The sequence below is a fragment of the Trifolium pratense genome, linkage group LG2, assembly GCF_020283565.1.
Source record: "Trifolium pratense cultivar HEN17-A07 linkage group LG2, ARS_RC_1.1, whole genome shotgun sequence".
Classification (NCBI taxonomy): domain Eukaryota; kingdom Viridiplantae; phylum Streptophyta; class Magnoliopsida; order Fabales; family Fabaceae; genus Trifolium; species Trifolium pratense.
This window is the reverse complement of record NC_060060.1, coordinates 13403996-13427421: the sequence shown is the minus strand read 5'-3', so window position 1 is coordinate 13427421 and position 23426 is coordinate 13403996. Positions and strand designations below refer to the sequence as shown.

At 31.9% G+C, this 23426-nt stretch overlaps 1 protein-coding gene, 2 long non-coding RNA genes and 1 other non-coding gene across 5 annotated transcripts; 3 read left to right on the top strand and 1 right to left on the bottom strand.

The window, feature by feature from the left end:
• The first annotated feature begins 3702 nt into the window (after positions 1-3702).
• LOC123910126 (protein FD-like) lies at positions 3703-5227 on the top strand. The gene is made up of 3 exons (XM_045961177.1): positions 3703-4284; positions 4828-4905; positions 5095-5227. The coding sequence occupies exons 1-3, from the start codon at positions 3757-3759 to the stop codon at positions 5158-5160; spliced, it is 672 nt and encodes a 223-aa protein (XP_045817133.1). The 5' UTR covers positions 3703-3756; the 3' UTR covers positions 5161-5227.
• A 1849-nt stretch (positions 5228-7076) lies between these two features.
• Positions 7077-7148, top strand: TRNAE-UUC. Its single transcript has one exon. It is a non-coding gene; the product is annotated as a tRNA-Glu (tRNA).
• Positions 7149-16214: 9066 nt separating this feature from the next.
• On the top strand, positions 16215-20354 carry LOC123908650. 2 transcript variants are annotated; one of them, XR_006809657.1, is made up of 4 exons: positions 16215-16602; positions 18076-18178; positions 19544-19648; positions 19750-20354. It is a non-coding gene; the product is annotated as an uncharacterized LOC123908650 (long non-coding RNA). The 2 variants fall into 2 exon arrangements; XR_006809656.1 differs by having other exon boundaries at positions 18312-19648.
• Positions 17247-19409, bottom strand: LOC123908651. Its single transcript, XR_006809658.1, has 2 exons — positions 19276-19409; positions 17247-17526 (listed from the first exon to the last, which is right to left on the bottom strand). It is a non-coding gene; the product is annotated as an uncharacterized LOC123908651 (long non-coding RNA).
• Positions 20355-23426: the final 3072 nt, after the last annotated feature.

Below are 23426 nucleotides of genomic sequence, written 5' to 3'. Positions count from 1 at the left end.
ATCAATTCATCTCAGTTAATCTATTCAACTTGACCTAATTGAAATGATAAACACTTAAAAAGTCGAATTTCAACATTCTAGCTAACAGTTCAATCTCATATTGTTGGACGAACTATTACACCAGAAACCTAGTTATTATGAAATGATTGTTAAGTCACAACCAATAAGACTAAAAGGAACTAAGGAGATCAAACATTCTCAATCTCACTATTCAACTTGACCAAGTGGGAATGAGAAACACTTAAGAATTCAAATTCTGAAATCAAACAATTCAACCTCAACTAGTTAGATTAACTATGACTTAAAAAAACATAGTTCAAATGAAATGACTATTAAGTCTCGACTAATAATGTCAATTGTGTCAACAGAAATAAAAAAATTTAGATCAAACCCTTCAACTTGAAACATAGTTCATATGCAAACTTAACTAATTATACTTACTTTATTAAGGAATTCAATTTTTCTCAATCAAGTCGTTCAATATCACTTAATTGGACTAACAATAACTTATGAATTTAAATTTCGACAATTAAGCATGTCTAGAACAATATCAAAAGTTCATTTACAAAATTTAGTATTTTTTTAATATGAGACGAATTAAATATGAATTTTGTAAATCAAAATATCAAGATAAAAGTAACAAATATTTTGACCTAGAAATCAAATTTTGTGCTCCTAACTTTTGGACAAACCTTTTATAATGAGCTATACATATTTGCAAAATCATCAGAAATATACATCAACTTTACAACATGACCAAAATTGCATGCATAAACATTTTGTGGGGATCAAAACATGACATTTTCTTATGAAGATGAAAAAATAAATTTAGTAATTTTGTATCGATAACAAACTTATTTAACCCTGTAAAATATAACGAATCACTAAAAATTAACAATATTACAATAAATATATAAACATATTAAAAAATTTAAGTTTTTTTTACTAAAAATAAATATTTTTTAATAATTATATGCACTAATGGTTAGGTGGTAAATGTATATTAATTTTTATAAACTAATAATATTAAAAAAAAAAATTGAAAGGTAATAATATTGAAATATTAAAATCGTAGTTGGATATATCATATTAATAATTTTAAAAGTTTTTTTTGTTTGAATAATTAAAAAAGTTATTAAAATCATATTTTAATTTTTAAGAAAATACAAAATACTAAAATAATATTATTTATAAGATATTAGAATAATATTAAAATATTTGAATTTGTTGAAAATCATATATAAGTTGAAAGACATGATGCATGATTTGATTTATTGTGGAAGGATATATCTGCCAATATTAAAAAGTAGTGTTTAATATAAAAAACTTAATAAAGAAACAAAATCTGCATTAATTTTTTTTTGTTGGCAAATCTGCATTAATTACTATATTACTTGTTAACCACATCAGCAGTGTACCGGTACACATCCACATAATATGTGTACCGAAGAATTCACCCCTTATTAAATATAAAGTTCACTTTAAATTTATTCAATAAAAAATAGAGAGTGTATTCGATAAACCTAAAAAATATTTTTACTTATAAAGTAGTGTTTTTAGGACAAAAATTATTATCCTAAATTTATTACAAATGAATAATGAGTGTTAGATCTTGTATTTAGCCAAAAAAAAATGGTTGGGTGGATGTAAAAAAGGTCTGTTATATAATTCAGAGTATGCATTGCAATTTTGTAATTTTTTTCATTTGACTAAGATATTCGATTTGATTTACAAATGATTTAGTTGACTATTTTGTTGAAATATTTAGAAGGAAATAAATAGTAAGGTTGTTTGTCCAAAATGATTTGACCGTTGAGAGTTTGGTTGATAAAGTGAAAATGATAGTTTGATGGTGGTTGAAGATTCGCAAGAAATATTTTTATTTTGATTTAAATATGTGATGGTTGAACCATTTGGCTTGTTTAGGGTTGTCCTTCGATAAGATAACAATTACATGTTGCTTTTTGGCGTTTGTGTCTTTATTTTTAGTTGATAAACTTTTTTGTATTTATTTGTACACCCGATGTTTAACTTGTTTTTAATATCATTATTTGACTTCTTCAAAATGAAAAGAAAATGAAGGGGCGTTACAACAATTGTGTCTATCGTGATATTTCAGTGAAATGTTTTGATTAGATAAGACTATATATTGAAAAATTATTTGTGTTTGACTTTGACACGGTGCCATGTCAGCATAGGACACTTACCCTCTATTTATGTGAGGGTTAATTAAAAAAAACCTAAATTAAACTCTATTAAAATCCAACATTTCCTTCATTTCCTTCATTTCCGATGGATGTTGGACTAACTAAGCACACTTGAATTCCAAATACACACGCACACGGATATGCAACCAAAATGAGCAGTTTGCTAACATACTCCTTCTAAAAACAAGTGGTCTATATGTTTATAAAACCAAGTGTCTTTGGAATATTCTCTTATCTCTAGTGATGTGAAATATACTGTGAAAGTGTATGGGTTAAATTATTAGCAACAGAACAGGTGCTCTCCTCTGTTGGGATTGGGACTTGGGACTTGGGATGATGGACTCTGGACATCCTTTTGGGAATGTGTTTGGTTTCCAAAATTCATAACACGATCGACCGTGTTTTCCTTAACAGGGATCAACGAGAGTGAATGAATGTGTCAATTTTGCTATTAGATTGAGATGAATCCAAGTGTGACACTCAAATTGATGTTTAGCTTCACAAAAAATATTCATAATATTGATGTTTTGCTTAGGTTTAAAAATGCAAGAATAAGAGTCATTTTAATTTGTATCCCAACTTTTTTTCTTCTTTCTAAATATCTGTTTATAAAAAGTAGAGGTAATTTTTACCTTATAAATCGATTTTATAGAGTTGAGTTAGACTAGGCTCTAAAATCTAAGATGGTATCAAAGCTTCTTCCATGATATGTTGAACCGTCTGCTATCAGGTTTTTGATCGGGTCATCCACCATGTATATCTGTGTCTCAAGCCCAATAGCACTGAGCATGAGAATGTGTGTTAAGAAGTCTCACGTCGGTTGAAGTTAGACCTTAATATGTGTTTTTAATGTAGATGCAATTTTCACCTTACAAACCAATTTTATTCATTAATTTTCGTGTTTTCCTTTGTTCCCTCTTTTCTTCCCAAAAACCGAAAATACCACAAAGTTTTTTATGTGGTGTTTTCTTGGACCAAATTCCCTACTGTGGGAGTTTGCCACAGTTTCCCACAGTTATCAATCTTAATCATTAGAATTAGATCGGATGGTTTTGATTAAATACAAATAAATAGCAAGAAATCAATCTTATTCGTTGATTAAGATCGGACGATCCATAGCTGTAACTTCGTCAGGAAATTCATTTCTGTTTTCAAGGAGTACTTAGTATTTGTAACAAAATATTTTAGCCAAATAAAAAACAAGAAATTGAGAAAGTATTTGAATGAAAAATTGACTAAATACATACTAATTTTGACTGGACGAAGTAGTATAGTATGATGTTATTGATGACTGTAGCGGTAAGCATTTCGTACTTACTGATCTTGCAAGAAAGAATTGATGAATAACAGTACTCTACCCCTTCACTCTCCAGACTTCACAGTCCTTCCCTTCTACACTTCTCTCCCATCTATTCATATCTCTCACCTTTTACACATTACCCTATAGTATCATTTCATATCATATCATATCATATCCCCACCAAATACATCATCATCTATAATATATATACTGTCCTTATTGTCTTTCTCTTCTTCTTCATTATCAACCATGGAAGAAGTTTGGAAAGACATTAACTTATCTTCATTGAATGACCAAAACACAAGACCTATGTTGAATACTCGTTCTACTTTTGGTGGTGGTGTTATTCTTCAAGATTTTCTTACTAGACCCCTTAACATTGACCCACCAAAAAGCTTAGATTATTCTTCTAATAATTCATCTTCTTCTGTTGCTTCAGATCAAAATAATACTAATAATGGTTCTTTTTATTGTTCTGCCACACCACCACCACTTGTCACTGCTCTTAGTTTGAATTCTCATCCTGATTTTCACTTTGACCCTCTTATCAGACAAAACAAGAACAATAATTCTCAGTTACTACTTCAACAGCAACAGAATGTTGCTGCTTGTTTTGTGAATCCTTCATCTTATGAACAGAATGTGGGTGTTGGTTCTAATTCTTTCACTTGTTTTGGGAAGAGGTTTGGTGAACCTGAGATTAGTCCTGGTGAAAGAAGAAATAACAGGATGATCAAGAATAGGGAATCTGCTGCACGTTCACGAGCTAGAAAACAGGAAAAGATTGCTCCTTTCTTTCACTCAATAAATTTAGTGTCTTTTGTATCGCTGTGAGTTTGACAAAATTACGGTGTCACTGTGATTTTGTTCAAGTCTAGTTTTTTACAAAATTTGTGAGTGGTAGTCACAATTGTATCGAACTTTTTATTTTTAGTGAGTCGTTGTCAAATGTGGGATGCGGATGATGTAGGGAAATGGATTGAATGTGGTCACCCTGCTTTCAACCTGCAGTTAGCTAATATTAAAATTTGAGTGTATGTTTAGTATCACAGTGAATATGTCAGAATCACGGCAATCCACCATGATTTTGCATAAACTTAGGCAGAATTGTCCAAGGTCAGACGGGTTTGATCTTGTTGATTGTATGTAGTTATGGATGGCTGACTGCACTTAATCCTGATCATTGATGTAGCTTATGTTTGATATCACATTAGGTTACTCAAAATATTGTACAATTTATGGCGTAGTTTATGCAAAATCACCAACTCTCCACATTGTAGTTTTTGCAAACTCATTTACATTTTTTTTTGGTTATTTCAGGCTTACACAACTGAACTAGAACAGAAAGTTCAACTATTACAGGAAGAAAATGCAAGACTTAAAAGACAGCAAAAAGAGGTAAATACATGATTAATGTCTCACTTCATTCTATTTTTCCCTTGGTCACTCATTGCATATACTTATGAACATTGCTTCATTGTACTATGATATGATATTATATTATATTATATATGCTTTCAATTTCATATTGTACTAGTAGGATTAATTAATCTTAGGGAGGGCTTGTTTGTTTAAATGTGAATGCAGTTATTTGAAGCAGAAATTGGTGTTCAACAAAAGAAGAATAGCATATCTCGAACATCATCATTTTAAGAACAAGCAGTAGTAGTAGTAGTAGAAGTAATATCTAACTAATTATGGTCTAAACAAAATGTTACCCTTTTTAGTGTACAATGATGTAATGGCTTTTATTTAATGTGTAATATGACTTAATTTGTAGTTGTGTATTCTTCCACGTTAGTTAGATAAGTGGTTTTATTTTGAGGAATACACGAAGGACAAGGGGAATATATGTATAAAAGAAGAATCAAGTATGGCCTCAATGGGGTAACATATTTTGATGGGTCTTTTTTGGTATTATTATTGTAACTTTTTATTTTGTTTTTTCTACAAAATCTTCGTCACGTTGAAAGTGAATGAGTAAGTTGGGATTAAAAGCGTGACCAAAAAGTATATAGTAGGAGGAGGGTACATACATAGCTTACAAACTATAGAAGCTTTAGCTTTGGAGGGTTTTTGTGAGACAAGACATGACGTTTTTGTTTTATCTCTCTAACTATAGCAATGGTCATTGAGTAGTAGTGTACTACCATTTAATAGGAGGGGGAGTAATGGGGCCAGGCTTCTTTTCTTTCCATAAAATTTTCCACTTTACATAATTATATTTGAAGATTAGTTAGAGTACTAATTAGTAATTACTAAATATATACTTCAAAAATAAACTTTTGCAATCATGTATTTAGCTCAAGTCAAGTGGTTAAGGAACTCTCACTATGATAATAGTTTGGGAAAATTAGAGTTCAATTTATTGGGCTTCTTTTACAAAATCAGGTTATTTTTTTAGATTTGAATTTGACACCACATTGTATTTTAATGATTTCGTTACTAAACCGTGTTTCGATGTTATTTCATAGGATTGTAATTTGAGGCATGTTAAATAGATACAAAATTTGGATGTGTGGTGTTAGAATTGTAGAGAGAAAAAAATGTTATAAGAGTTAATTAGATAGAAAGAAACTTTTATGACAAGTATAAGGGATACTCAAACTCGTTACAAATTCGAATTATATTGTTTGAATGCAAGCTAGAGGACAATTTAACCCGTCGCTAAAAGATGGCCTAACCTCTAACACCTCCACACCCCCCCCCCCCCCCCCAAGGTTGTATAACCACACCCAATTATCATTTACTCACGATGTCGGGGTCCAGTTTAACAACAAAAATATAGCACTCTAGACTAAATTGGACACCGGCATTACCAGAAAAAGAAAAATAAAATATCAAACCTATCAGACTGAGATTCAAAAGCTCAGCATAACAACTACTGACAGAATACTCCTGAGATAGATCATGAAGCCAGCATATACCGTCGCACAATAAATGCTGCAAAACAGCAGCGCTGAGGCAGGAAACAAGCTCAGCGACTTAAGCTAGCTTCTCCGACTCTAATTGCCCGGACCAACACAGATTCCAGCTCCACACATTATTAATCCACGCTCTCATTTCGCCAATCTTACCGTCCTTATCGTGTGACGATGGCATGAACAAATTGTAGAATCTTTATTTTAATGTCGAACCGTCAATCTAAATGTCTTTCCAAAAAGAAATTGTTACTATTCTTATAATCCATACAAAATAATTGCACTTTTAGGTATTTTTAATTGTTATGTCAATTTTTCTTTACTTTAGGATTACTGAATTTTAATTCATGTATAAACGACCGAAATCGTGATTTCACTTACAATCAGTACAATTTTAGCATGCATGGTCTATTAGTACTATTATTTTAAAAATCCAGCAAACCCATATTATCATATTCATATTGTTTTTTATTTGAACGAGAACCCTTCTTTGGTTCTTGTATCAGTATCTACTCCCTTGAATGGCAAAATATTACACGTGAATAAGCATATGTGAATATATTAATAATATTATAAATATGAAAAATCAAGAGTGATAGAGATGAAAACGATTATAAATTTCAAAACCTGTGAGTAGTAAACATGAATTCCATTGTCGTCCAGCGGTTAGGATATCTGGCTTTCACCCAGGAGACCCGGGTTCGATTCCCGGCAATGGAAACTTTTATTTTTGTAAATTTTTGGATCAGAAGAATGGGCTGGGCAATGTCACTATTATATTTGGCTCATAAATGGGCTAACAATTTTTTAGTATGGCAGAATTCTCTTCCCTCTCTCCCAAGACTTTTTCTCTCCCCAAATTTTTTACTTTTCCCTTTCTAAAAAATATTTGGAACGTATTTTTTGATTTTTTTTTTGCCTTTGAAAATAATATTTTACACTAGAAAAATTTTGAAAAAATTTTCTAACTTTTTATGCATGAACAAAAAGTTTTTTTCTAGAGAGAAAAAAGAGTCTTGTGGTGGTGGTGCCGGTGGTGGTGGGGCGACAATTTTTCTTCAATGCTAAATAAATTAGTAAGGAAAGATTGTCTCCACGTGAATTTATTTCCATCGAGTGTGTAGATATTAGATAACGAAGAGGTAAAAAGTGTTTAAATCTCAATTGATTCAAATTAAAATTATAAGTTGATCCAAAAAAATTAAAACCGAATATTTTTAAATGTGTTTAGAGGTCTTTTTGTAAAAACCGTTAAATTAGATTGAATTTTGAATTGATTTTTAAAAACTGAATCAAACCGCGTATGTGTGTGTGTGTCTATATATATATATATATATATAGTATGATGCATTGCACTAACCTATTTGTTGATTTTTAATTTTTTAATATTACTTACACTATTTTGTATTTTTCAAATTTAATTGGTCAATTTTTCTCAAATATTTCGTATCGTATATCGGGATCCTAGAAAGGAAGACTTGTTAGAAGAATAAATTTAAAATATATTATTACGATATAGATTGGAGAAAGAATAAACGTGTGTTTATATCAAGATGACCGAGTATTTCTATATTATTACTTAACCGAATCTTTTACAAGTAAAAGGAATGTTGAGTTGCTCACAATCAAGTATTTTGATGATGTGACACTCTATAAGAAAAGTTTACAATCTCTATTAAAAAATCTTTTCATCATCTCCTTTAATTAAATCATTTTAATTATCAATATATCCAATTATCACTATATAACTTCTTACAATTATCATAAAAAAAACCTTCTTACAAATTATGGCAACAAAATCTATAAAAAATTTATACGGAATACTCTTCTTTTTTACTCCTCATGTTGCATTGCATAACTATTTACATACTAAAATAAATAATTTGTTTGTTTCACTAATACAAAATTTATACTACTTTTTTTTTACTTTTCATATGATGATGATGTGGCACCTCTAAAAAAATTTCATGCAAAATTTAAAATAGTTAAATGTAATTTTTTTTTTATTTGTTCAATTATTTTATATTTATTTATTGTTTGAAATTATAACATTTTATAAATTTATTTTCAACTATTTATTTATTTTCATAAATTATAACACAATTTCCTTTTCTGAACTATTTGTTTTCCTACTATTGAGTTCTTTAATTATTATGATGATCTAAAAGATTATTTTTTCTATTATTGAATTCTTTTTTGTTGACAATGAAAGATATATAACATTTTGGTGGTCCGTATAACATGCCAATTGTGGCTCCTTTGTCTTTTCTCTCATCTACTTTATTATGTAACTCTCACTTAATCATTCCCTCATTTACTTTATCATGTAACTCCAAGTAATTAAAATTTGTAACCACTGCATGTGTGACTCTCTATAGCCAAACTCTTCGTATTTTTTTTTGGGTCACATCCTAACACTCTTCCTATATTTTTTTTTTGAACAAGCCTAACTCTTCCTATATTCATAACATGGTTAATTGGTTCCTATATAAATGTGTCTATTCCTCCTATACTCATTACCTTTCACACCCAAGAAATATTTTAATTACACAACTAAGAGAGTTACCACATCATGTCTGCTTCTCAAAGTAATGCCAATAAGTAAGCATATTGTTCTTACATTTCATACACCTATGCTCTTCACATGCAATATTTCCACTTACATAAGACTTAACCCTTTATACATATAAAATCTTGGTTTGTTTTCCTTACAGGCCAACAGGAGCTGGAGATCAATAACCTCGACAATGCGACAAATGAAAGTAGTATAAAAGTGTGCATTGCTAGAATGTGGGCCAATCTGCAGATTCAACAAATATTTAAGGCTTTCTATTTTAGCGATATGGTATAATTTGTTAGTCTAATTTTTAAGCATCCTTTCTTATTTACTTATATCGATATCGATTAATATGAATATGACTATTTTTTCATGTGAAGGAAACAAACAGGATGTGTATTTAACTCTGATGGCAGTCATGTAAGCCATCCTTTTTTATTGATATAATGTTTGTTACTAGAAAAATCTTCTTTTTTTGTGTATTATTTTATTAGTCTAATGTTTTAGCTTATTTGTTTCTTATATTCTTATGTTGATTAATGGGAATATATTTAATTTTTCATGTGAATAAGTTGAAGAGGATAAAAGAGACTTCTATTTATTGATTTTGTAGTGCCTTAAAATTTATATAGATTGAGGGTATGTATATTGATGTTGGAGACATTCAATCAAAGGAGGGCAATCCAAATAATTTAGAAATATAAATATGTGTTTCATTTTTAAATACTATATTGTCTACAATGTGTAGGTGATATATCTCAAGAGAAATATAGAAACAAAAACAAAGTAGAATTTTTTTTTTAAGTTGACACTCAAGTCATGTGGTTCTTATAATTGTAATACAAGAAGTATATTGATTTAACTTGAATTAGAGGTTGTCCAAATATATAATCTTCATACATTTATCGTATAACATGTGCCTAAATCTGGATCGGTTAAGTGTAGATTGAATATTTATAAATTTTAATAGACAGTCGTATTTTAATCTAAGCACGTCATCTTAGGTTGCAATTTAAATGTTCTTTGGATAATTATCATTTGAATCAAATTAATAATTGGAGATTTTTTTATATATACAACTAATGAACATATTGTTAAATTGATTTTAACTATCATTTCTTTTAACAAAAAATTATTCCATCCCTAAAATATATAAATGATCTATTTACAAGTTATAATCTTTTACAAGTAAAAGGAATGTTGAGTTGCTCACAATCAAGTATTTTGATGATGTGACACTCTATAAGAAAAGTTTACAATCTCTATTAAAAAACTTTTTCATCATCTCCTTTAATTAAATCATTTTAATTATCAATATATCAAATTATCACTATATAACTTCTTACAATTATCATAAAAAAAACCTTCTTACAAATTATGGCTACCAAATCCATAAAAAATTTATACGGAATACTCTTCTTTTTTACTCATCATGTTGCATTGCATAACTATTTACATACTCAATAGTGTTCTAATGCAAAATCTAAATGCAAGCATGACTACATCTAATATACAAAAGTAAAAAAACAACGGTAAGAAAAAAAAAAGTAAGAAAGCAAAGCAAGTTGCGACTATACTACCACGATGCATAAAAAGAAAATTAAGTTCTCATGCTATTACACTATTAGAATAAAGTATAATGCACCTCTTCAAACTTATGAATATTAACAGATATTCACTAAAAATTATATTAATTGTCTTTAATATACACAAATCTACTATGTAGGTTAATATTAAACAATTTTTTTTTTTATAAATAACCTTCTTATGTTTAAATCCGAATAAAGATTATTAAATTAAAAAATTCAAAGCAAAATGAGCGGAGAAAAACCTCATAGTAAAAAAAAAACAAACAATAGACAAAAAAAATCGAGACTAATAAAATCGGGATAAAATTTTACCAAGTGAATAATTGATAAGAACGAGAGGGAGGTAAGTAGATAAGTTATTTGGCATCTTAAATTGTATAGAAGGGAATAAGCAGTAATGTTGCTATTTGATAGGTAATTTTCAGAACACGAGATCACGTGATATAAAATGTCAAAACCACCATACTTCTTAGTTCAACATCACTCATGAGCAATATTTTCACCAAGCATAAGTATGTATGACCTCCAACTCTTATTAAAAATAAATAAATAAGGGATACATTAAAAATAAAAAAGCAAAGTGATTTGTGACTAAAATTGCAACTCATATAATGAAAACTAAGATTTTATACGATGACACAAATTAAAATAAAATATGATACATCATTTCAATAAAAATTATTTTAATTTTGATAACAACTTTTTTTTATTTTTACACATATATAATATTGAATATAACCATATCGTAAAAAGTATTTAACAATGTATTTTAATCGAATGTGTGATTATACTTATCACAATTATTATTTTTAATTTATAAAAATATTTTAATTATGTATTTTAATCGAACCCGTGCAACGCACGGGTTTACCCCTAGTTATATTAATATGAGATTTGGTATCTTCACAAAGTCTTATAAACTTTCCAACGGTTCGGTTGCAAAATAATTTTGCATCACATGATGCTTGAATATAGGAACATGTTTCACATGCTTTCAGTCTCAAAGTTTTAAAGCACAATCATAATTGTTTATGTTTTAATATAAATGTAGTTTTTTTTTTCCTCCTATTATTTGTCCATTCTATTAAGTTGTTTATATTGTTGTCTAGGAAAAAATATATATCTTCTTTATCATTTTAACAGTGTTTGTTTTAGAGTTTATAGAAAATATAAAAATATAAAACAAATTTATTTTATGATAGTAAATAAATAAAAAATTAGCTTCAGACATTTTTAAATATATAAAATGAATCTCAATTTTTCTATAAAGCAATATCAAAATAAGTATTTTACACTAAGGTAATCAATAGCGCGCACTGGAAGCATGGCTGCGACCCATTGGGAACAAGTCAATCATAAGAGCCTTATTGCCCAATCTGCAAAAATAAAAACTAGAATCCAACTTTTCGCAGGGTAAAATGGGATTTTTAGGGGGTGTGCATGTATGCCGAGGGGTCAGAAGTAGGATTCTGAAAACTGCAAATTAAACATCTTAAAAAAGTTGGGCTTTGAAGTATGCTTAGGCCTTTAGAAAAAAATATCAACAATAGTTTTCATTTTACTATAAAAAATGTTAGTTTTTCTCAAAAATAAATAAATGTAAGTTAAATAGTAATAGCAAATAAATAATCTTCCATCTTTATAAATTGACAACCTATGCTAACCCTAAAACCAAAACCTCATTCACTAACCGTAATACCAAACCTAATCTTCCAACCCTAATACCCAAACTTAATTCTAATCCTCTTCTCACAAACACTCTACACATGGCAATGCCATCTACAGATTCATTAATTGCAAATATTCCTTCTTCTCCTTTCTCCCTCCTCATTAATTACTCCAAACACATGCAATACTCCATGTGTCCAACATGCAATGCTCCTCTACATTTAATTACATGCATTGATTCCTCCCTTCATTAATTTGCCGAGTTATTGAGGGAATGAAATTTCTATATAAACCATCCTTTTCCATGAGTCAAGCATCATTCTACCCCAACTTCCTTCATTTCTCCATCAAACTCATCTTTCTAATTTTCCACCACTCTCAATCATGTTCGGTTTTGCGTCATCTTTCATCCTTCCTCACCCAATCTTGATGGATAGCAATCACACCCCATCAATCCCTTAGTTTTCACGTTTTTTTCTTTCCATATTGAATCATATTGAGAAAAAACTACACAAAATTTTTACACAGAAAAATTTTACAAAAAAAGAAGGAAGAGCAGAGGATTCAAGCACTTTGTTTAAGGGGTGCTTGCTCAAGCAATTCATCTATTTAAGGTGCATTAAGTTATTGCAAAAATCATGCAACTGATAGATATTTTATGTTATGTTTAGTTTGAGATTATGTTTGTTTGGAATAATCCTATTAACTAGGAAAGTTAAGTAGCAGGTAGTTTTTTCTATTTGACTCATTGCCACGTTTTAGATAAGCATGTGTGTGGCACTTAGTTGTTCCTATTTCTCTGGTATGTAAAGGCTATTTAATAGCTAGTAGTATTTCAATTCAATAAACAAGTCATTCCCAGATTGTTGCATAATTTACTCTAACGGTTATTGTTCCTAACAATCTGGTATCAGAGCTCCCACTGGGGCCTGATATTATATAGAAGTTGCAGACTTTGAGTGACTTGCAAACAAACAAACACAAAAATGACGAGTGAAGGAACCTTTGTGCAGCCTGCAATTCCCCGCTTCGATGGTCATTACGATCATTGGAGTATGTTGATGGAGAATTTTCTTCGATCCAAAGAGTATTGGTCCTTAATAGAGACTGGTTATGTAGAACCAGTAGGGGCTGTGACAGATGCAGAAAGAAAAAAGCTAGATGAATTGAAGTTGAAGGACTTGAAAGCTAAGAACTATTTGTTCCAAGCTATCGATCGTACCATCTTGGAGACAATTCTTCAGAAGGATACCTCAAAGCAGATTTGGGATTCTATGAAGAAAAAGTATGAAGGAAATGCAAGAGTGAAGCGGTTAAATCTTCAAGCTCTTCGAAAAGAATTTGAAACCTTGGAGATGAAATCTGGTGAGAATGTTTCAGATTATTTTTCAAGAGTAATGTCAGTGGTTAATAAAATGAGGGGATTTGGTGAACATATGGTAGATACAACAGTTGTGGAGAAAATACTTCGATCCTTAACAGAGAAATTTAATTACATTGTTTGCTCTATTGAGGAGTCGAAGGATATTGATACTTTATCCATCGATGAGTTGCAAAGTTCATTAATGGTCCATGAGCAGAAGTTTCATAAGCATGATGTCGAGGAGCAAGCCTTGAAAATAACTCATGAGAATAGATCAGGAGGAGGAAGAGGTCGTGGCCGAGGATCATTTAGAGGAAGAGGAAGAGGGAGAGGTCGACAAGCCTTCGACAAATCCGATATTGAATGTTACAGATGTCACAAGCTCGGACACTTTCAATATGAGTGTCCTAGTTTAGACAAAGAAGCAAATTATGCGGAGCTCTATGAGAATGAAGAGATGTTGCTAATGTCATATGTGGAGCAAAACGAAGCAAAAAGCGAAGATGTGTGGTTTCTGGACTCGGGATGCAGCAATCATATGTGCGGAGACAAAACCTTGTTTAGTGATCTAAATGAAAGCTTCAGGCAGATTGTGAAATTGGGAAATAATTCGAAGATGTCTGTAAGAGGAAAAGGAAACGTGCGGTTACTAGTGAATGGTGTTGTTCATGTAGTCACAGAGGTGTTTTATGTACCAGAGTTGAAGAACAACTTATTGAGCATTGGCCAGTTGCAAGAAAAGGGATTAACAATTATTATTCAACATGACAAGTGCAAAATCTACCATCCAGAGAAAGGATTGATTATCAAAACTGAAATGACATCCAATAGAATGTTTTTTCTGTTAGCTATGTCTCAACGAAGAAAATCAGTTTGTTTTCATACAACCTCTCAAGACTTGTCTCACTTGTGGCACTGCAGATTCGGTCATTTGAGTCACAAAGGCCTAAGAACTCTCCAGTTCAAGAAAATGGTTTATGGACTACCTCAATTTTCTGCCACCTCAACAGTATGCACATCATGTATGGTAGGAAAGCAACATCGTAACCCTTTTCCGAAGAAAAGCAATTGGAGAGCCTCACAAAAGCTTCAACTAATTCATGCAGATTTATGTGGTCCGATCACTCCCATGTCAAATAGCAACAAAAGGTATTTAATATGTTTTATTGATGACTTTACTCGAAAAATATGGATTTATTTTTTGGTGGAGAAATCAGATGCATTCAGTACTTTTAAACACTTTAAAAGTCTTGTTGAGAAAGAAACTGGAAATTACATTAAGTGTCTACGTACTGATCGAGGAGGGGAGTTCACCTCGCTTGAATTTAATGAGTTTTGTAAAGAGAATGGGATAAAGAGACAGTTGACGGCTGCATACACTCCACAACAAAATGGAGTTGCGGAGAGGAAAAATAGGACGATCATGAATATGGTAAGGAGTTTGCTGGCAGAGAAAAAGATTCCAAAGAATTTTTGGCCCGAAGCTGTGAATTGGGCTGTTCATGTTCTGAATCGCAGTCCTACTTTAGCTGTGAAAGACATGACTCCTGAAGAGGCTTGGAGTGGAATTAAGCCGTCAGTTGAGCACTTTCGAGTATTTGGATGTGTCTCACATGTACATGTACCCGATGCCAAGAGAAAGAAATTAGAAGATAAGAGTTTTGCTTGTGTATTGTTGGGAGTTAGTGAGGAATCAAAAGCCTATAGGCTTTATGATCCAATGTCAAAAAGGATTGTGGTGAGCCGAGATGTGAAGTTTGAAGAAGATAGATTTTGGGATTGGAACAATAGCTACAAAGAATTAATTGTAGTTGACTTAGAGTGGGGTGAAAACGATGGAGAAGTTGTCTTAAACAATGACAATTTCGACGGCGGTGAAGGAGATGATGACTCAGAAGAAGTGGTGACTGATTCCTCAAGCAATATGAATGATGTAAGCTCACACAATTCAAATGAACAGCGACCTAGAAAAAGACCAGGCTGGATGGATGATTACGAGAGTGGAGAAGGCCTTTCTCAAGAAGAAGATGAGGCTAATATGGTACTATTTGCAACTGCTGATCCTGTGTATTTCGAAGAGGCAGTAAAAAGTGAGAAATGGAGAGTAGCTATGGATGCTGAGATAAAAGCTATAGAGAAGAATGAAACTTGGGTTTTGACTGATCTACCAGAACATGCCAACACTACTAGAAAATTCGCTTTTAGCGACCGATTTAGCGACTGAATTATTTCGGTCGCTATAGAGACCGAATTAGAGACCAAATTTCGACTGTCAAAGTAAAAAAACAAATCGGTCGCTAAATCGGTCGCTAAGTAATTATAGAGACCGAATTAGAGACTGATAATTAGCGACCAATATTTCAGTCGCTATTGGAGACCGAATTAGAGACCAAAATTTCAGACTTCAAAGTCAAAAAATATTCGGTCGCTAAATTGGTCGCTAAGTGATTGTATAGAGACCGAATTGGAGACCGATTAGTTTTAGCGACAGGAGATCTGACGCAAATGTTTTTTTTTTTTTTACAAGTTTCTAAAAATTTACAAATCACTAAAAAAAAATCAAATATTATCGTTATAAGAAGAAAAAAACCAATCCCTCTAATTGCATTAGTTACATATACCACAAAAAACCCTTAATCCTTCTTCTAAGTACTCACTATGTTCTCCCTCATCTCATCTCATAACCGTAAATACCCTTTTCAATCCGAAAATTCTTCTTCTTTTTCTCGATTATGAATGAATTCCCTAAAACCCTCAAATCAAAATCTCAAAAACGTATTCTTTCGATTCTGAATGTTCGCCGATTTGAATCTCTCTAGGGATGAAGGCCAACAACATGTTATACAGTGGTGGATGCGATTTTGGAGATGAAGGAGGTGGAACAGGGTCGTGATGTGGTCACACGTTGATGGCTGTACCGGCGGTGGGAGAGGAAGGAACGACGGGATACATTGGGTCGATGCTGATTTTGTTTGGTAGTGCGACTGCGCTTTGAAGGTAAGTTTGCTGCTTCCTACATCTGCATATTTAAGTACTTGTGTATTTTTTTTCTTTGTTATTTTGCTTAAAACAGCTAGTAACATAGATGTAGATTCCAAGTGTTTTGGAACTGGTATATAGTTTGATTAAAATTTGTAAATCGGAAAATATGCGATAAACTTTGTATGCTTGATTGGTTTCTTGTAAAACAGAGTTTAATTATACATGTGAGATTTTGTTTTTTGCATAGTTATAGTTATTTTTGATAAATGCAAAGGCCCCCATTACATTGATGTTTTTAGATTAGTCAAATAATGCAATGACAGGGAGAGGCCAACCATGTTCGAAGTATATCAATTTTTAAGAGCTATTGATGGTAAGTACAATTTCACAACTGAGGATGAAATATTGGTACCTGAAAATATTGGTGATAATAACATGGAGGAACTTATTATTGATAGAGAAGGAAAATAGTAATTGTTGAGTATGTGTTAGGAAATCTGTAAAGAATTTATTCAAAAGTCTATGCTAAGATACCTTGTAGAGATGCAATGAGTAACTCAAGGCGTTGAAGAAATCATGTATCTAGTGAAGAAATCAAATGTGTATATCTATCATCAGTAGTAGCATATATCTTCAAATGTAACATCCATACAAAAAAATTGTCTAGAATAATTTAAATGGACATTAATCATTAGTACTGGATACAATAAAATTCCAGATAATTCTCGTTTGAACAAACAAAAAGAGGTCTCAATACAAACAACATTCAATACATAGGTCTAAGATGTTTAATACACAACTAAAACCACCATGCTTAGTTCCAATAACATCAAACTACGACAAAAAGAAAGGAACTGAATCAGTCATCATGTACTAAATTCGGCCATTACATCAGTCATCTGTTTTTTTCCTTACCTCTAACTTGCTCAACCTGCTTAACTGAAACAAAATGTGAGGGGTGAGACAATCACTTCATCTCAATGGTTCCATACTTCCATTTACCTAGAGAGTTAGCAACTAAGAAGAACAAACTAATAGTTGATCAGTTCATATCTATCATTACATTCATTCGCAATTCAGGTAACTTATAAATAAGTGTTTCACACAGTAATTATCTTGATTCATTTTATATAGATAAACTGAGGTGAACATACACTAGAATCTCCAATTGTTTTTTTATACATTATTATCATCAAAACTTCAGAGTAATTATCCTGAAACCACTTTTAGTAATTATTGATAGAGAAGGAAAATAGTAATTGTTGAGTATGTGTTAGGAAATCTGTAAAGAATTTATTCAAAAGTCTATGCTAAGATACCCTGTAGATGGACCAAGAAATTCAATTCTCTTTTTTTTGTTTGTTGAATAGAAATTTAATTTTGATTTTTTTTGACAAAAAATTCAATTTCAATTTTAATTATGTTTTTTCTTTCCTTTTTTCCTTCTGGTTCAATCTATGAATGATTGTAGTTTGTTATTGATTTCAGGATTGTGGACAAGAGTACTAAAGGAGCTGCGGCGGTGGACCATGTTGAACCTGAGAAGACTTGGCTCCATACTGTGATGCATGATTTAAGAGTTGGCTCCATTGTAAGTGAAGTAAACTCCCTGTTTTGTAGATTTGACATGTTCATTGATGACTTTCTTATGATTTTCTTTAATATTTTTCAGCCCTTTTAAGACTTTTGTAGTTTACCCTTGAATTTTTTGTTATATTGTGTAGATGTCTGTGAGAATCCTTTTCTTGGGTTATATTGGTGATATTATTCTTGGGTTATGCGTCGGGACTAGCATTATTGCGGAATCCTTTTGCCCACTTAAAACTGTGTATGTGTGTGCTTACTTTTTTTTTTCTTCCATGTTTGTATTGTATGAATGCTCAAAGTGTATGGCTGTATTTGGAAGTCATTCATGGTCATGTCCTGATTTGTTGTATACCTTTCAATTGATAATATTAATAATAGTTGGCTGTATTAGTTTGGATTAGTCCGGTATTTATTGAATCAGTTGAAAGGGAGCTTGTTTTAATGCATCATTTTTCCTATTTTGTTTACTTATATGTTTAAAATAGGACTATTAACAATTGTGACGTGTGAGATATAAAACCATTCATGAGCTTTCACCTATAAAATTGTTCAGCTCTATATGCGACACTTTCCAATGTACTACGGACTGTGGACATTGTGGACTGATGATGACATTGGACACTTGTAAATGTTTAGAGAGTTGGAGAGAAAAATGTGTACAGCTGGTGCAAAACTTAAATCTCCGGGGGTTCAAACCAGATAAAAAGTAGATTTTTTAGTATAATTTTAAAGAGTTAAGGGGGTGCATGTGAACCCCCGGTACAAGTGTGGCGCCACCACTGTGTGTTATAAATACATGTGTGTGCCCTGCTAAACTGTAAAGTTAAATTGCCCATGGGTTAGTTTGAGGCCTTCAATTGTGAGGCCAATCTAAGATCATGATTTAATAAGTATATTTCTTTTAATATGATGCAGTCCATGATAGTGCTAGTGAGATGACTTTAATTAGCTATATGTTGTATAGTACGTACTATACATATGATTATAACCATTCAAAAATCAAATCAATGCCATCATAAGAAAATAATCATTCAATATAACATACAACCTACACAGGTTACCATAAATTCAAACAAAGTAATAGGGCAAATAGGAACTTACTTTCAACGAATTGAAACCAAACTATCAACATGATCCTTGCTAAAGGCCCATAATGCTTTGGTGATAAGTATCTCTACACTATTATCATTCAGATTATAGATAATAGCTTGGTGTTGTTGCTTGTTTGCCAATATCAATTTAATATTATTCTGAGAAATGTGCAATGGCAACCATGAGAATTTGGGTAGAAGATACTGATCATAACTAATTTTAAGGAGTTGAAAAGTTTGGCTTATAGTTCTAATTCATATTCTTTGCTTTGTTATAGACGGAACTGAATGGCACTCCCCCCACTCCTGTAGATTTGTTTGTTCACACACACCAACATCGCAAGAATAAGGCTTGGGTTGATCGAAGATCGGAACATGTCTATGTAACGAGTTCTCAACTTTAAATAGTATTTTTTTTCATGTTGATTTCATTGTATTTTAATTAATTTTAAAATATTAAGTAGCCTCATATTTGTGTCAATAGGAAAAGTATAAACGTAGATTGGAAGAATTAACCCAACAAGCATCTTTGCAAGGAACTCCGCCACCAAAGGAAATAGATGTGTGGACTGAGGTTGCATGAACAAGGAAAGGACACATATATGGTCTTGGGAGTGAATCTTCTTTATTTGCAGGCAGGCGAAATTACCGTGGTTCAGGTTCCGCGTTAACTGAATGGGTGCAAAGACATGAAATTGAAGAACTGAAAATTGAAAGGGAAGAAATGAGAAGGGAAAATGATGAACTTCGTGATATGGTAAAACAATTGATGGAAAGCTTAAACTTTCGGCCGAAGCCATATACTAGAGATGAAGTTCATGAAGATATTGTGGCTGATAGTAATGATGATGTGGCTGATGATAATGATGATGTGGCTGATATTGTTTTCTTAGTTAGGATATTGACTTTTTTTTATGCAAGAATTGAATGGGATTTATTCCCCTTTTTGTATGTGAAGATCAATTCACTTATATACTTGCAAGTGTAGGTAGTAGTGATAACTTGGTCTTGGTTAGGTTATGCTTTGGATTTATTACTTATTTTTGGATAAGTAGTTGGTAATACTTAAATATAAATATATTGTGTTCATGTTGTGTGCATGTTTAATTGTTTGGGATTTTAAATTAATAATAATAATAATAATAATAATAATAATAATAATAATAATAATAATGATTAAAAAAAAAATTATTAGAGACCGAAATAGAGACTGAATTTCCCACATAGTGTCTTACAATCGGTCGCAACATTGGTCGCAATGGGCAGAGAAATTAATTTCAAATCGGTCACTAAATCAGTCTCTAAAACAGTCTCTGAGGTCGGTTGCTATTTCGGTCTCTAAATTCAGTCGCTACTTCGGTCGCAACGAACAGAGAAATTATTAAAAAATCAGTCACAAATCAGTCGCTATAGCGTCAGACAATTCGTCGAATCCATCGTCGCAAAATCAGTCTCTAAGCTAGTCTCTGATTTCGGTCACTATTTCGGTCGCTAACATCGGTCGCTATTTCAGTCGCTACAAAATCGGTCGCTGGGGTGGTCACAACTGATCAGCGACCAGGGTTGTTGATACTGATTTTTTTTTGTCGCTATTTCGGTCGCTAATGGATTTAGAGACCGTTTTTCATCAAAATCGGTCTCTAAATCGGTCGCTAAAGCTGAGTTTTCTAGTAGTGCAAAAAGATTGGTGTTAAGTGGGTCTATAAAACAAAATTGAATGAAAATGGGGAGGTTGATAAGTACAAAGCACGCCTAGTTGCTAAAGGCTATGCACAACAGTTTGGTGTCGACTACACTGAAGTATTTGCACCGGTTGCAAGAATGGACACGGTTCGGATGATTGTTGCGCTTGCTGCACAAAGAGGCTGGATTATATATCAATTAGATGTAAAATCAGCATTTCTACATGGCGAATTGAATGAGGACGTGTTTGTTGAACAACCAAGGGGCTATGAGAAGAAAGATAGTCCAAACAAGGTTTACAAGTTGAAAAAGGCTCTATACGGTCTTAAACAAGCCCCACGATCTTGGTTCAGTCGAATAGAAGCTTATTTTGTGAAGGAGGGATTTCTTAAATGTCACAGTGAGCACACTTTGTTTGTCAAAATTAGTAAAGAAGGTAAAATTTTGATTGTTAGTATTTATGTTGATGATCTTATTTTTACTGGTGATGATGAGTCAATGTTTGAAGATTTTAAAAATTCAATGATGCATGAATTTGATATGTCTGATCTTGGAAAGATGAGATACTTTCTTGGTTTTGAAGTACTGCAAAGAAATGATGTTGAGGAGATTTGGAATGGAAGGAAGTAACTCTGTACATAATCCTATTGTCCCAGGTTTTAAAATTTGCAAAGATAAAGAGGGAGTCAAAGTGGATGCAACTTTCTTCAAACAAGTGGTAGGTAGTTTGATGTACTTGACAACTACTCGACCCGATTTAATGTTTGTGGTCAGTCTCATTAGTCGATATATGGCACAACCAACTGAGCTGCATTTGCAGGCTGCAAAAAGAGTTTTAAGATATTTGAAGGGAACTGCAGATTTTGGAATTTTCTATAAGAAGGGAGGGAGTGAAAATTTGGTAGCTTATGCTAATAGTGACTATGCTGGTGATTTAGAAGACATGAAAAGCACATCTGGATATGTATTTTTGATGAGCTCAAGTGCTGTTTCATGGTCGTCTAAAAAGCAACCTATTGTTACTCTCTCAACAACTGAAGCGGAGTTTGTGGCTGCTGCATATTGTGCTAGTCAGATTGTTTGGATGAGGAGAATTTTGGATAAACTTGGTCACTCACAAAGTGGCAGTACTGTTATGTTTTGTGACAATAGTTCAACAATAAAACTATCTAAGAATCCTGTGTTACATGGTCGCTGCAAACACATTGATGTTCGCTTCCATTTCTTGCGTGATCTTACAAAAGAAGGAATTGTGGAGTTAGTTTTCTGTGGAACTCAAGAGCAAGTTGCAGATGTGATGACTAAACCTCTTAAGTTGGACATTTTTCTTAAGCTGCGAAGTTTATTAGGAGTTTGTCAAATACCAGAAGTAAACTGAGTGCTCAGTTTAAGGGAGGGAATGATAGATATTTTATGTTATGTTTAGTTTGAGATTATGTTTGTTTGGAATAATCCTATTAACTAGGAAAGTTAAGTAGCAGGTAGTTTTTTCTATTTGACTCATTGCCACGTTTTAGATAAGCATGTGTGTGGCACTTAGTTGTTCCTATTTCTCTGGTATGTAAAGGCTATTTAATAGCTAGTAGTATTTCAATTCAATAAACAAGTCATTCCCAGATTGTTGCATAATTTACTCTATCGGTTATTGTTCCTAACAGCAACCATAAGGAAAAAGTAGAGGATTCAAACACTTTGTTTAAGAGATTGATTTTCAAGATAATGAAATTAAAATACGTATGAATGTTTTTTACTTTGTTGAGACTTGAGAGTGCTATCAAGAGATGTGATGAACATGTTATAACAGTATATATTTTTATAAGTATGATTTAGTGAAACTTAACAAAAAAAAATTAATACAAAAGCTCACTGGGTTCAAGTAATGGATGTTAAGAAATTGAATTCAATTTCAATCTCACATCTTCTATATGGTCAATTTTTGATCCAATGCCACTAAAGTAGCACCTGCTGCAACAACAGATGGTTTGTGATCCGTTAGATTGATCTTTGCATAAGAAAACATTCATTGTGAGCATCCAAGCTCTAATAGTAAAATCCTCATTGTTGAACATCCCGAAACTGTGAAATAAGCAAATATTACATTATTATCTTAATAACTTCCAGGTCTCTACTCAAATTTCTATTCTGACTACTTAATTAAGCCTAGACATTATTATATTAATTTTCATGTTTAGAATAAGCTCTAATTAAGAGCAAGTATAATGATTTTGCTTAACAATGGTTCATGATAAGGAATCTTTCTTCCCTATACAATTCATTGCCAATCAACTCAAAACAAGAAGCACCTAATTTTGTCTTAATTTTGTGAGGGCTAACTATTTCCATGAAATGTATGAAGCTATAGATAATGAGAGACTAAAAAATCTGATTAACTAAGTTAAAACAGTGATAGAGTACAATTAAAAACTTATAATTAAAACAGTATAAAAAAGAAATCAGAACCAAAAGACCAGAAAAATA